The sequence below is a fragment of the Montipora capricornis genome, chromosome 11, assembly GCF_036669925.1.
Source record: "Montipora capricornis isolate CH-2021 chromosome 11, ASM3666992v2, whole genome shotgun sequence".
In the NCBI taxonomy this organism is placed as follows: domain Eukaryota; kingdom Metazoa; phylum Cnidaria; class Anthozoa; order Scleractinia; family Acroporidae; genus Montipora; species Montipora capricornis.
Window position 1 is genome coordinate 973,041 of NC_090893.1, and position 14,622 is coordinate 987,662.

Consider the following 14,622-nt stretch of genomic DNA (forward strand, 5'->3'; position numbering starts at 1 on the left):
TAAAAGATTGGCTCAAAGAACATCTATGGCCAAAAAGATCTATTTACGTTATACACTTAATTTATTGTCCAAAGAGAACAGTTTTGTTTCCCAGAGAGTCCTCATTTTTCCAGAGATCAAGTCGAAGGAAACATCAGGACTCTAGGGAAAAACAAATTTAACTAGTTTCCCGAGGGACCATACATTAAGTGCTTTGTTATATATTTAGACTTTTCCTGCAACAATCGCAGCAAAACCTCCGGAGCAGGCAACAACTGCGGATTTGTATCCCGGTCTGGATACATTTGAATTTGATCATGGTCATGTGACCAAGAATCAACCAATCACAGTGTTTGTTTTGCTGAGTGAAAGTCTCGGTATATAACAATGTAGTCTTATTATAATATTAATGCAGTTGTTTCCTTTCCTTAGAACTATGGTGGGATGCGGCCCCCTCCTAACAGCTCACTAGCACCTGGGGTTAACATGCCAATGTAAGTCTTACGTTAGTACAGTAAGTAGTCAAATTCATGTGCACCGCTTACCCAAGCTTTTGAGACTTGATAATGCAGGTGCACTGCTGTGGTTTGGCAGACACTTACATGTCATGCAATTACAACAAAGAATTTTCTTCCTTCCACTTTACAGTGCGGACACTATAACTATGAATGGTTGAGACTTTTTTTCGCGTTTTTCCCCAACACTGACCAATCAGAAATGTCCTGGAAAACAATAACTTTGACATTCTTTTGCGACGCCCAATCATAAAGCTGGCTTAAATTCTAAGCAAGTCATGAACTACGGACCAGCCAATTCCGAGACTAAGAACGATTTCTTGGTCAGAATTTCTTTTTCGTAATTGATCGAATTGGAATGCATAATAGAAGGCTTCCACCAACACTGCCCAGTTATGTGTCAAAGTCAACACACCTTCATCGAAATTATCTGCACCTGCCATCTTCTTTTCAAGAAAGAAAGTTTCCCATCATAAAAGTCAAGATTTGAGTGTGTGAGCTATCAAGGGTTTGAGTTGCCAGGGGTACCTGTACATGTAAATGTGAAATGTATGGCAAAAAAGTCTACATGTAGATCTTTATCGAGTTATTGCTCTTGATGTTTGAGTTGCAGGAAAACAAAATGTGTTGAAGTTCTATTTGGTTATTGACAAAATGCCAACACTTCTCATCTCATCAAATGAACAAACATGTCCATTAGTTACAATGTACCTCCTACCTTGTATGCCGTCAATGCAAACTGGAACCCCAGGGAAATCTGAAATGACAGGACCAAAAAATAAATTATGTAATAAATTATGTTGATATACAGTATGGCATTCTGTAGTTGTCTTTACAGCTGATATCCCTTCAACAGAACTGGAAATTGTAGCCATTTCAGTTTGTTTTTCTTTGTTCCTGGGGGAAGCAGAAAAAAACGTAACGTGTCTTTTTACCAGCTTGTAAACAGGTGATGATTGACTTTCAGAAATACTACCACTCTCTGGTTTCTCTGCTGGTTTAGTCACCATTTCACCGCTATTTTCAGTCAAGAAAGCTTTTACAGACTAATAATAACATGGTTAAAACGTTCTTTTGTTACAGTCCAACGGGCCTTACCGTGGGCCCCTGACAAAGTTTTTTTTTTTACAAATTGTCCGCCAATCAGGATGTGTAAATTTGATTGACAGTGACGCTTCCTTGCAAAATTCGCACTGTTGTAGGTTGATCATCATTGCCTGGGTTTTTGAGTTGACGTATTTATACGTAATTTTCAAATGTGAAAATTTGTTGGGTGGCCAGGGTAAGGCGCGTTGCACTGTAAGTCCATTTTTGAATTTTTGTTGCTACACAATAATGTTTATTGACATACAGTAGTGTTTATGAAACAGATCTCAAGAAAACGACCAACAATTCTTCCTTATTTTCACATTCTTGACTGTCTTTGGTAGTGTCCAGCCTGTCTAAAACAGCTTTTCTCCTCTTATCAGCGTTGATTTCTTTCCAGTTGTGCATATCATGTGCTAAGCAGCCTTGCATGTTTGTGATATCATTATTTAATGAATACTAACAATACTTGCGCAATACAGTGTACATTACGTAACATTGCCCGCACTGGATGCACGTAATTTCTCACAAGTTTGGTGATAAAAACACTCAAATTTTAGTGTTTTGGTCGGAGTTGTCCCATTCAGTGCCATTTAGCCTGGCAGCAGTCGTGCGGACTACACAAAAATTATCTTTTCGCACCAAAAATTGAGGCTCTATAGTGATTTAAATCCCTGCAAGTGGAAACAAGTGAACTTGCTGCTTGCTGTTGTGACACTCGCACAATTTCATCACTCGACTCAAAGAAGTTGACTAGTGGCAATTAAGGCTAAATTATTATACTTGGTAACCGTAATTAGAGAATTTTTTGAACCTTGTTTCAGTCAATTGAATTTTTTAGAATTGAAAACAATTTAAAGCCAATCAGTTTGAAAAGGGATATAACTATATTGCAATGCAAGAAATGTATTTACTGCTGAACTTAAAGTGCATGTAAAATATGTCTGTTCCTTTTGTAAGTCTCCCCATCCAAAGCAAACTTGTCACCATGGTTCCCAGAATTTTGCTTTTTCTGTGCTGTGCAAGTCTCATAAACTTGGCAGAACTCAGTAATTTGGACCCATGACTGTTATGTGAGAGGCATGGGTCCATTCTTGATTTTACATTCCAAACTGCTTTACATTCTGTTTTCGAAGAAATTTTGCATCGCAAAGCAGTTTGTGAGGTAAATAGAGAATGGACCCATGACTGCTGGTTTTGATAACATTGCGCATCTTCACAGGCAGATAAAAAGCAAAATTTTGAGGTACATTGTAAGTATGGTATTAAGAAACATGTTTGCTTTTGATATTAATGTTGAGTTTAGTTGTACATTGTACTTTAAAATTAATTTTGTTTTACCTTCACAGGCCAGGCAGTAGACCTTGGAATCCCACAACGTCGGTAAGGAGTGAACTGTGACTGTCTCTGAGCACTGACTTTTAACCTTGACAAGGAAAAAAGTCCTGATATCCCAAGAAAATTCAAACAACTTAAATGTTGTGGATGATTTCAAATAACTGAAATAAATGGCCATTTCTCGGCTTTTAAAATATTCTTCCAACTACCTTTGATGTAATTATAGAGCAGGTGATGATGAAATGTTAGCCCCATCAAGTGAATGAAGAATTATATAATATAAGCTCAATAATACATGCATTTTGATTGGTTCTCACCTATGATCTACATTATTAGACGACAGACACATAGCTGGCGTCAGCATCAAGAACTTTTTAATTCTTCGTTAAATAAAACAAAGAGATAACATTTTGCTTTGCGCCTGTTCAGTGATAGATCACAGAAGACTTCAAAATCTGGTAAGAGCATCAGTGACAACTCAGCTATTACCTTGTGTGCCACTTTTTTGTTGTTACCACATTTTAACGTCATCTGTGATCTATTACTGAGCAGATGCAGGGCAACATGAAATCTACATTGCATTTGTTAAATGTATCTTTTTTAATATTAAAAACTGAATTATGGATATCAGATTTCCAGCATTTTCATCGGCTCGCCGGACACAGGCTATCAGTTCATTCTATACCTGCCGTACCTAATATGGTCAATGAACGTGTGTGCAATAAAGCGAGCAGAAAACATTTTTGTAGCTGTGACAAAAAATGGCAGACAAAAGCCATTTTGGAGTGGAGTTAGCCGAGGCAGAAATCGATGCTTTAGTCGACTATACATGGAATAGTTGTTGATCCTCGTTGGTTAGCAATCGCTTCATATCCAACGCGTCCTCGTAGAATAATTGTAGAATAATCAATGAGGAATCTTGATACTTAGAAAAAATCTGAGTGTTCCTCAGCAGGGCTCGAACCTACGACATTACGATTACGAAAAAAAATATTCTATTCAATCATTTACCAGGGTAAACATGTCACCATCTTGACTTGAATTGTGAGCACTATTCACTTCAGGCAATCTCAATCCTAGCGGTAAAGTGGCCATGGGACAATTGCGACATGAACCTAGTTTGATGGCCTTGCCTCCCTGAGTATCCTATAGCTCAGTGGTAAAACCTCTGAACTAGTCATCAGATGGACGTACAGTGCAGACCAGAAATATGCGTCCCAAAAAACGCGTGCGAAACGAGCATACGAAAATTGCGCACACGCGTCTGCGTTTGTAACACGCGCATCAAAAACGCGCATTCATCAAAGATAATTAGTATGTATGAGTTGGCCCATTGTCTTTTCATTGTTTAAGTTTTATTGTTACTTTCAGCGCAAGACAATGGCTATGTCAACAGTGAAGTGTTTGATTTCAAATAACGCATGCTTCAAAGTGAAATTCGAGTCAACAATGCACTCGCTTCCGCTTCACATTTAATTTCAGACATTTGAAAATTACTTTCACTTCTCGCTGCATCAACAAATGACATAATGAGGGGAATAAATATTTTCCTGTGATTAAAACGTAAAACAGGACTATTTTCAATTTGAAAGACATCGGTTTTGCCAACAGAAATCGACGGTCAGTAAAGTTAGTCGATCAACAACAAATATCGCTAAGAGCAAGACTTGGACGAACGGCGGAGTGAAATGCAGTAAAATCAACGAAATAAGGAGTATATTCATTCGCAAACAAAACTTACTTACGCCATCTGTAATACCGGTACTTTCTCGAATATTTCAAAATAATTTTTGTAATGCGTGCGTGACATTCAAAAGGCGTCTCGACATTGTGTCCTTTTGCGAATTGAAGCTGTATTACTTCAGCAAGATTCATTGGAATGCGCTCGGAGTTGAAAAATCTCCCCTTTAAGATATCTTCTGCACCAATTTCTTTCTTTAGTTAAGCTTTACGGAGGAGAATTAACGCGGGGTTGGCTGGAAGCATACGGAGTGAAACCCTGTGTGACAAAAAACGCCGAATTCATTCAAAGATACATGCGACTTTCAGTTGCCGGCTGTTTTATTTTCTTTCAGTTACTCATGAATGCAAAATATTGTTTGTTCAAATTGATGGTTTTAAGGCAGTGAAATTAAAACAAATCTTTATGGTAGATTAAAACAATTTGTTAAACATTGCGTAATACTATAACGAAATGAAGAGAGCAGTGCAATTATGGCTCAGTCGTAGAATATTAGGGTACTATTCTCCGACTTTCCACGAAGATTTCTACCTGTATTTTACGATTTAAGTCTCTGACTTTATACTCGTATAAATAGTCCCTTTCGCGTATTATGTACGCCGCGGCCAGAGTAAGCCACGGCTTATTTTCTCTCGTATAAACGGCCCTAATGTCGTCTTCTTTTGTTTGAGAGCCTGGAACCAAATGTTTACTTGTCGGAGCCTCAAAGCAGTTATCTCATGACGACTTCTGTGGCGCCATTCTCAGTATTTGACGTTCGCGAAAAACTTGGGATGTTACAAAAACTCCTCAGTAGCGCTGTTTTCTTTTTTTCCCGAAATTCTTAAGCTCAACAAATTTTCGGCAAAGCACTTTTATTGCGAAGAACTGGTGGAAAGGTCAGAAGCTACGTCTACGTGATTATTTTCTCCGTTGTCTGGCATTTTCTATGACAACGATCCAAACTGCAGTTTCGGCAACAGAAAGGTCAGAATAACTTAATTATCAGTGGTAAGCTGCAGGATGACAACAGAGTTTTATTATTTTTCATTCAGTGAATGTCGAAAGAATTTAAAACTTTCTAGGTTCGTTTCGAAAACTCGCAATGATCAGTTGACACCGCTCTTCAATTCAAATGTTCTGGTAAGTTGATCACAGAAATTAAATATTCATTTTATCGTCTGTCTATTGTTTCGTGGAACAATGAACATCACATCTACGATACGAGTTTGCATAACAAAAGAAAAAACGCGCATCAAATGCGCGTTTGGAAACGCGCATTTAAAAACGCGTGTGCGCAAAAAACGCGCGTGCGTTTTGCGTCTGCGTAGGACGCATATTTCTGGTCTGCACTGTAGGTTCGACTCGGCAAGGGAGCACTCCAATTTTTTTCCTGAACATTCTCATGTTACCAGGTTCAAGGCTTGTTCTGACCACTTGTTGAATTTGTTCCTGGTAGTCCCTGGTTCAACTTCTTGGCCGCAATTTAAATAGCCAACTGGTTTGCCTCCAGCCAGTTGGGATTCTTAACAGTTGTTGTTGACATTGTGTTCTGTCGTTTTGTTGATTGTGTTTCATTGGCTCTGGAAAGCCCTTATGGGGAGTGGTAAATTATGTATTGTATTGTATTGTATTGTATTTTGTCATGGACAAAAATACACATTTCTTCATACCTTAATGTACTTATGAGATAACTTACCTTTAGAGTTTGTCATAAATAATTAAGTACTAATAATAGCAATCCCCATATGAGGGCCGTACGTGATGGCGCGAGCAGGGCTGGAAAAAGCCGTCCGGCCCTGCTAGGATCGCGTATGGCCCTCATACGGGGATTTTCTCAATAGTTTTGCAATGAAAGCGTGCGCGAGATGCGAACTAAAACAACTTTGTTGCAATTGCTACACAAATCCCGACTTTTCGGTTAAAATGAGCGACGTCAGTGAACATTCCGAATTTTGTTACCCGGAAAAAAACAAAAAAGGGAAAAGCGCGGTGGTCATATGATAAAATGCTTATTGACTGAGTTAGGTCGAGCCAGACGGTAAAATATTTGGCCCTCGGTCATGGCGCACGGACCTCGCTGTGCATAAGTACATATGCTGTGCATAAGTACATAGTAGGTCTCATGCTATTAACAATGATAATTGATGTACTAATAATAGCAATGATAATTTCATACCAAGGAAATTTGCTGACAATATTGCTTTTTGTTATGACAGGTCGCTGGTCCACCAGGGACACCAATAATGGCCAGCCCTCAAGGTCTGTAAAAAATTTTTCAAAGTTTAACCCATTGAGTCCTGAATGCACCCCCCCTTCCTTGATGAGTGAAATCTTGCTCCAGACTATCACATTGTGACCAGCTGTCACCTGTTTCAGACCCAGCAAGTACTGGAAGTGAATCCATGTATGCAATGATGAAGTCTGTCCCTGGAGAAAGCATTCCAGCGGTAATAATTTTATTCTCTTTGCATAGATGTACGTTAATATCATTTTATTTTCTATTGTTTTCCCAAGGATTGCCCCAATACCTACCCTTAGTCCTTTGTTTCCTGTCAGTGTGTTTGCCATACCGTCATGCAAGTTTTTGTTTTCTGTTGCAGTACATGGGAGGTGGTCCTGAACCCCCGCTACCTCTAGGAGCCCAGGAGGCTCCTCTAGTCATGAATGGTAAGAGAGAGTTTAAATAACAAATTATGTATTTATTAACTGGAACTGGCCCCCATTGAGGAGTAAAATTGTCTGGTGTTAGACAGAATAAAATCTTTAAGTGTCAATCTTAGGAATGAAAAGATTAAGTTTGGTGCTTGCTAATTCAAAGGTAGTTTTGCGTGGTTGTATGAATATGCTGCCAGGAAAAGCAGGTCTTAAGTTCAAGTTTTATAGAAATCTAAAAAGAAAATTGAGGGGAACCAGGCATTTAAATTCAAAGATAATTGATCAAGAATATTTGTTAAAAGCTTTAAAATACAAAGCACTGTATTGTGTTCCCTTCCAAATTGAAGCTTAATTATCTCCGAAAAATGCATGGTTACCCCCCAATTTTCTTTTTGGATACCAAGAGCACTTGCTAAGTTTGGCTTTCTCCACATAGTTGTAAGCGGTGCCAAAATATCACTACATTAGTAAACACTACCGATAGGAAATCCGAGTATCTGGAGATGTGCAGGACGTATGTGCAGTAACAATAGTAGGCACCATCCTTAAAAGAATACAGTACAATACAATACATACTTAATTAACTGCTGCCCATGGGGGCTGTTCAGGGCCAATGAAACACGACGAAACGACAGAACAGAACAACAGCAACTGTTAAGAATCCCAACTGGCTGGAGGCAAACCAGTTGGCTATTTATAAGTGCGGCTGGAAAGTTGAACCAGGGACTACCAGGATCAAATTCAACGAGTGGTCAGAGCGGGTCTTGAACCCGGGATCTCTGGATCTCAAGGCAAGCGCCCTAACCACTGGGCCACACCTTTCCAATGAATTAATCACTAGCTTACTGGCTTAACTATGATCAGGCTAGGAATCTTGATGAAGTATTGTTACTTTTGTATAGTTCGACTCACAACCATATTTGGTAAATCATGTGACCAAAACAGAGAATGCCTAAAAACTCAGTGAGTTAACTGTTTTTCACAAATTTTTAACGCAGCAGTATGAGAACATCCTGACATAAAATAGATTTTACAAATTATTGTCAAAAAAATTATGATGTCGTAAGGCCCTCCTTTGATGTTCCTTTTTTTTTTGTCGAATTAGAAATTCCATGCTACAGTTCATGAAAAAATGCCTCTTCCTTTCGTTTCCTGGGAGCTTTTATCCGTTTTTCACTGAAATGCATGGCACCCTCTGATTGAAGTAATGTCAGATTTCCATGAGTGAAAAAGATCCTTCATAGAACCATCCATGCAACCTTTTTGTAGGGCTCTTTGACTAAAAACCTTCCTTAGCAACCATTGTCTTTCTGTTGTTAAGTGCCACCCCCCTTTAAACATTCAAAAAACTCAATGTGGTGGAGGTTGATACAATCTGTTACTCTACTCAAACCAGCTGCTTATTTAAAATTCTATTGAAACCCCTGGACTTTCAAATAATCAATGTGTCAACCCTTTCCTGCCTGAGGGGGGGCCCCATTGACGAGTAAACTTGTCTGGCATTAGACAGAGTGAAATCTAGAAGTGCCACTCTTGGGTCAGGAAAGGGTTTAAATGGGGACATTTTTTGAGTGGACCTAATTGATGTTGTTGACCGTTTCCTGCCTGATCTGATTTGATTGTTACTGTGAAACAACCTGGACTTTCATCCTTGTTTTATTTTCAAACAAGACGGAGAATTTTGAGGTACTTCTGTAATGATGTTCATTGATGATTGTAAAGTAACATTTTGTTTCAGATTCAAACCCTGATATGGATGGCCTTCCTAAGGTATTTATACAGTAACTTTCTTGTAAATTTGCTGTTTCTGTTTTGTGCAAAAAAATGCGTGTAGCTTCATTTCCTGTTATTTGCTCGTGAGTTTCTAAAAAATGGCAGCTCCATTGCTTGACTGATACCTTTTTATGGATCTCCTCTTTCTTGTTGTTGATGCCTTCATCTTCAAGTAAACTGCAGAATACCCGACCACTCTTTTGTTCTTGTACATAGCTCTCCGTAACGTGGAGCTCTTGTTAAGGTTTATTGTTTTGCTGAAAGTTGGATTTTTATATCACTAAATTAAACGATTTAATTTGATTTTAAAGAAGACTGCATGTCTTTAAGGAGGGAAGGGTTAATGAGCGAAATTTGATAGCGTTTGATGTATTAAACTGACCAGTACATGTGCTTGTGTTGTCTGTAGGATAATCAGAATGATCACAATCCTGGTACCCCTGGGGAGGGGGATGGACAGTTTGGCAATTTACTGCCATTCTCACAAGATAATGTAAGTGTGTTCTTTTCTGATAATTTTAGGGTTAAAATTCTGGTCGATTATCAATTAAGATATTTGAAACGGGAAGCCGTAACTTAGAAGAAATCTAATAAAAAGGAAGATCGTTGTCGTAGACGTCACGAGGAGTATTGTCCTCATCCCATATTCGAAAAGAAAAAAGAAATATCGTTATGTTAAACATAATCAAGTGTCCTCATCCCTTAAATCAGACCCGTAATGATAGTCGGGGAGCCACAAATGTGACCCGTATGCGTTAATTGCATGAGGTAATCATTAAACCATGTGAACATTAGCACTTAAAAACTGACACGGAGCACTGTGTGAAGCTATTTTATTAAAGATTTCAGTTGGAACACATGTACAACCAGGTTTTAACCAAAACTTGTTTCGATAGAGCCTGTTTTTTCACTTGACAGGTTGAACTTTGCTTATTAACAAATGTTACGTGAAAGATCGCCAAACAAATTTTGCGAAAGGTCTGGGTTTAAATTCTGTGGAGTTAGTTCATTTGTTGAAAATGGTGTAGCTACCGCGCCTGGAATTTCAGACCTTGTTTCTATTTTCTTGGGGCCAAGTAGAAACAAAGGCCTGGAAAGTCAGCCTAATGAATAATAAATAATATGGTTAAATGATCCTGGGTGGAATCCATGTTCGTCCAGCGTCGAAGACTGACAATCCGTTTTCCTTTTTCCTCCGTTATGACAACAAACATTAAATCAATAGCTGTCAAAATACACCTACAACTGTAGCAACCATACTCTATTCGCTCTCCTGCCAGACACTTGAAAAGGTTCACCCGCTCGGAAATTCTGGAAGAATGCCATATGCGGTTGTCGTATCCTATCGGGAACATTTCTTTACTTCTTTACCACGGACTGCTCTTATCAGAGCCGCAAATCTTAGAAATAGGTCAAAGTACGTCATCTGAAGCCAACAGACCATGTGACTGGTGGAATGAGAAAATTAAATGACTGTCTGATAATAGATGTTCCGTTTCCGGTGTACCGTATAAGTTGTACGGGCTCCACCCTGGATGATCACCAGAAAGTGACATTTAGGTTAAAAGGTCGAATGCGGAGGTTGTAAGCTCGAAAATTGCGGCACACGTGACAAAACGACGGGTTGTGGAGTGAGAAGAGCGGAGAGAAAAACCGCCTGTCCGAACACCAGCCTTTTCTCGGTAGCTGCGTCCATCAGCGGACGCGGCTTTCTAATTGGTTGGCTCAAATGGTTTAAATCTCTCCGCTCTTCTTACTCCCCACCCCGTCGTTTTGTCACCCGGCCCAGACCTATCCCACGCTCTTCCAAATATGGTGTTTCGTGGGGACAACAACATCTACCACCTGCGAGCAGGCTATTAAGACATGGTCATTCATTCATTTATTTAATTAGTTATTGTTATTAATTAATTAACATGAGATCACGCACTTGGGCCAATATATTGCGTTCTTCACTAAATGCGGCTCGTAACTTGAACAAGCAGCGTTCGATGCTCTGGTGGTTAAATGGGAGAAAGCTTTTTAAGAGACGCAAAATGAGTTCAGTGTCAACTGTATTTAGCACAGGGGTACAAATTGGGGACACTTGACAGAAATCAAATTCAATTTAAAACCTCTCGGAGGGTAGTAGAGAACCAACAAACTTTCCAACTCTGATTTGAAACGCGAAATGTTGTTTGCTTCTGTGAAAGTTGGGTGACCAACAAATAGGCAACATGTTCTCGAGACTGGAATTACGATAATCATATAATATCACCCAGCGTTGAATATATGATAATCATAATTACATGCCATATGCACTGGTCTAAGTCCCAGGACTTGTAGCAGATAAAAAGAAAAAAAAGGTAAAAGTATTCCCTGGACAGGATTTGAACACGGAGCTTCGGCTTAGAGGAACAGCCTCTATTCACTAGACCACGATGAACAAGTTACAAAGTTTCTTCAATACGTATTTGTTATTTGTTGCCTGTTATCTAGATTAGGATCACAATAATTCATCAATGATTGAGCCTTAGCGCTAATTTCAAAATGGTTAGCTTTGTTTTAAGTGTGGTCGGACCTTTCTCGTTAGTTGTCTAAAATAAGTTCTTAGCGAGTGTTATCGCACGTTAAAAGCCCGGTCTTATCACAAATAAATTAGATTATTGTGTTTAAAAATGTTGTCTAAGCAAACGGCGACTCGGTGGTTTAGTGGTTCAGGGCGGTGACAGGAGCCCATCCTGGAGCGTGCAACTTCCATACAGCGTCTGTAAAACGGCGTTTTCACAAGAAGGTTTATTTTTAGACTAGCCCTTCCCGCGAATTAGGTCAAAAAACAAAGTCAGTTACGGTTCGGTGACCCTATGACGTCAGTTTAATTTCTTGTAATTGGTCATCGGGTTCCTGTGGGATTCTAATTAGCGGGAATTTTAATCTTAAAATAACCTTACTTGTGAAAACGCCGTTGCACAAGTAGAGGTAAGTTGCACGTTCCGGGTGATGGGCTCCCGGCAGTGACCGGTGAGCTAATAATCGTAGCTTCCAGTCCCGAGTCCGGATATCTGGGTTGAATTTTAAAAGAAAAACGTTCAATTCCCAGAATTCCTTTCCAACTGTCAGTGTCATGAAATAATGTTAATTGTATATTCAAAGCCGGTTGATACTATATGATTATCGTTATACCAGTCTCGAGGATGACTTGAAATTGGCCAGTTTCGTATTCTCGCGGTTAGACTGAATCTAGCATGAAATGGAGGCTAATGCAGGGGAAATAATATGAAAAGATTCCCCCTCCACGCATTTGCCTTCACTTCATGCTCGATCCGACCCAACCGTTAGAATACGAAACTGGCCTAATCCACGCCTTGAAAACATCTGACGCCATAACCACTTGTAAAAATGATTCATACGTGTATCACACTTCTTTCGTCGTTCGGTTGAACGTACTCTAATCCCCACGTGCACCATGCTCCTCGCGGTCTGTGGCAGTGTCCTGTTTGCTGACCGCTCGGAGTGCGTGCACAATCGTGCCCCCACCCTTTTTTTTCCCCTTTAATGTCACCCCATGCGGTGGTTTGTAATACTTTAATTCTTATTTGTTTGCAGACATTTCCAAGTTAGAGTACTGACCCCTAACTGGCTTTTATAACATAGCTTGGATAAAACGCGCGTTCTGATTGACCAATTGATCAGTTCTATTTGCCCATCGGTACACGCTCGCTGACGACAGCTGACGTGCGATCTAACTTAAAGAAGAAAATGCCGTCACGAGCGCATCAGTCCTAATTTTCCAAGACATATTTTCCTCCTCTTAGAATTGGGGTGAACCTCTACAGAGCTCAAAATAGAAAGATATAGCGCTAAAGATTAATCAGCAGCGGAAAAGGAGAATTGAAGGTATTAAAGCGACGAAAGAGCGTTTCGTGTTTGTACTGCTTTTGATTTCCAAAACACAATCTAAACTGTGCTTGAATATTCAAGCCGAATCGCGGAATTGAAATGGATTTTATAAGACCAGGGAAGATGCTACAGGAAGGTAAATGGTGTTTTGGAATGTCGATTTTCTTTTTGAGATTTATTTCATCGGCCATTTGAGTTGAAATAGTGTAACGTCGTTTTTTTTGGATTGGAAAAGTTGTGCTGTTTGAGATAGCTTGATCGCTTTCAACAGAAGCGAAGCATGTGCAAAGACAGCGTGTTTGTGTCGACGCTCGCAAGAAAATCGAAATGTTTTCTCTCCGAAGAGGAAATTATTGTTGATTCCAATAAAATTTTTGCCTGGGAAAACTGTTTGTTCATCATTTTGTCTTGTTAATTCAAAGTTGTCTTAAAAAAGCAAAGTTGTGTTGACATCGTCTGTTGACCAAACTTGATTTATGCAAATACAAGCGAAACACGCAGGAGTGGTGTTCACGATTATGTTATAAAAGAAATGGTAAGCGTGCAGCGTGCAACTATCGAGTTGTGGACGCACTTGGGAGGTTTGCTAAGCACTCAAGAAGCTAAAGTCGCACTCGGCTATCGCCTCGTGCGACTCTTACGCTTCTCTTGTGCTTAGCAACCTCCCGCGTGCGTCCATAACTCGATAGTTGCACGCTGCACGCTTACCATTTCTTAATTAAAGTGAGTTTATGAATTATGTAAACGTTGATAGTACCTAAACATTGAAAGCATGAAATTGTGTTTTATCCGTGGTTAGAGCTTACAAATGACTTATGGTTGACAAAATGGGCCGTCCTAAATTTGCAGTCAAGGGACTTAAGTGTTCCTCCTACAATTGAATATACCGGCGTATGTTTTTTTTCTGAGCGCACTTTTTTCACTCCAAGTTTGTAGTGACCTCATTAGTTAGTGGGATGGCCCTTCGGTTTATTACCATTGTCCAAGTGACAAGGGGTGGATTTATAAAGCTTTCTCAAAATCATGAATAATTCACCAACCAAGTCGACCAATCACACGATGTATACCACATCACGTAGATGTATTTTCATACGTGGCCCAATAAAAAAGTTGATAAAACCTTAGAGATCTAGATACGATATCCAAATCTCTTACAATTTATTCTCTGCCGTCTCTAGCAAGAAAAACAAAACGAAACAATAGCCGGCCAGTTGTTCGAGAATTGAACCAAGAACTTGTGCTTCGTGTTTTGAAATTCGAAGCAGTAAGTACTGTGCCTTCGGCGTCATGCTTTCATCTGTTTGTTAGTGTTTAGAACCTCGGATGAAACATTTCCACTCGTTATTGATATGTTACTTCTAATACGATCCAACTTGATCAGCGTCCTCGCAGATGATGGTGCGTGTTGAACTTGGCGACATCCTTTAGCCAAGTATTGAGACGGTTGCGTTTACCTCTCGATCTGTCTTCCATCGGAAAAGACAACGTGCTTTCATTATGCGTCTGCAGGCGGTGTGATGTGCACTAACAAAATAAGTCCAATTCTGCGGTTCCTCAGGAGGAAAAAAAATAACTATCAGGTCGCAAAAAAATATGTTCAATTTATTTTCCTCTCTGTGCTAATTCCACGAACAGGAAATGGCACACACTTCTGGACAGATAAACAACATGCTG

At 39.6% G+C, this 14,622-nt stretch overlaps 1 protein-coding gene across 4 annotated transcripts in view; it reads left to right on the top strand.

The window, feature by feature from the left end:
- Positions 1 to 382: 382 nt before the first annotated feature.
- Positions 383 to 14,622, top strand: part of LOC138023603 (single-stranded DNA-binding protein 3-like) — a 41,130-nt gene continuing 26,890 nt past the window's right edge. For 2 of the 4 annotated variants that reach the window (XM_068870626.1, XM_068870623.1), the window contains exons 1-7: positions 383 to 473; positions 2,930 to 2,963; positions 6,858 to 6,900; positions 7,018 to 7,088; positions 7,242 to 7,308; positions 9,035 to 9,066; positions 9,479 to 9,562. In XM_068870626.1, the coding sequence (XP_068726727.1) occupies positions 424 to 473; positions 2,930 to 2,963; positions 6,858 to 6,900; positions 7,018 to 7,088; positions 7,242 to 7,308; positions 9,035 to 9,066; positions 9,479 to 9,562 (381 nt within the window). In that variant the 5' untranslated portion in view covers positions 383 to 423. Of the gene's footprint in view, positions 474 to 2,929; positions 2,964 to 6,857; positions 6,901 to 7,017; positions 7,089 to 7,241; positions 7,309 to 9,034; positions 9,067 to 9,478; positions 9,563 to 12,654; positions 12,695 to 14,583 lie in introns of those variants that run through there. The other 2 variants (XM_068870625.1, XM_068870627.1) reach the window with 2 other exon arrangements.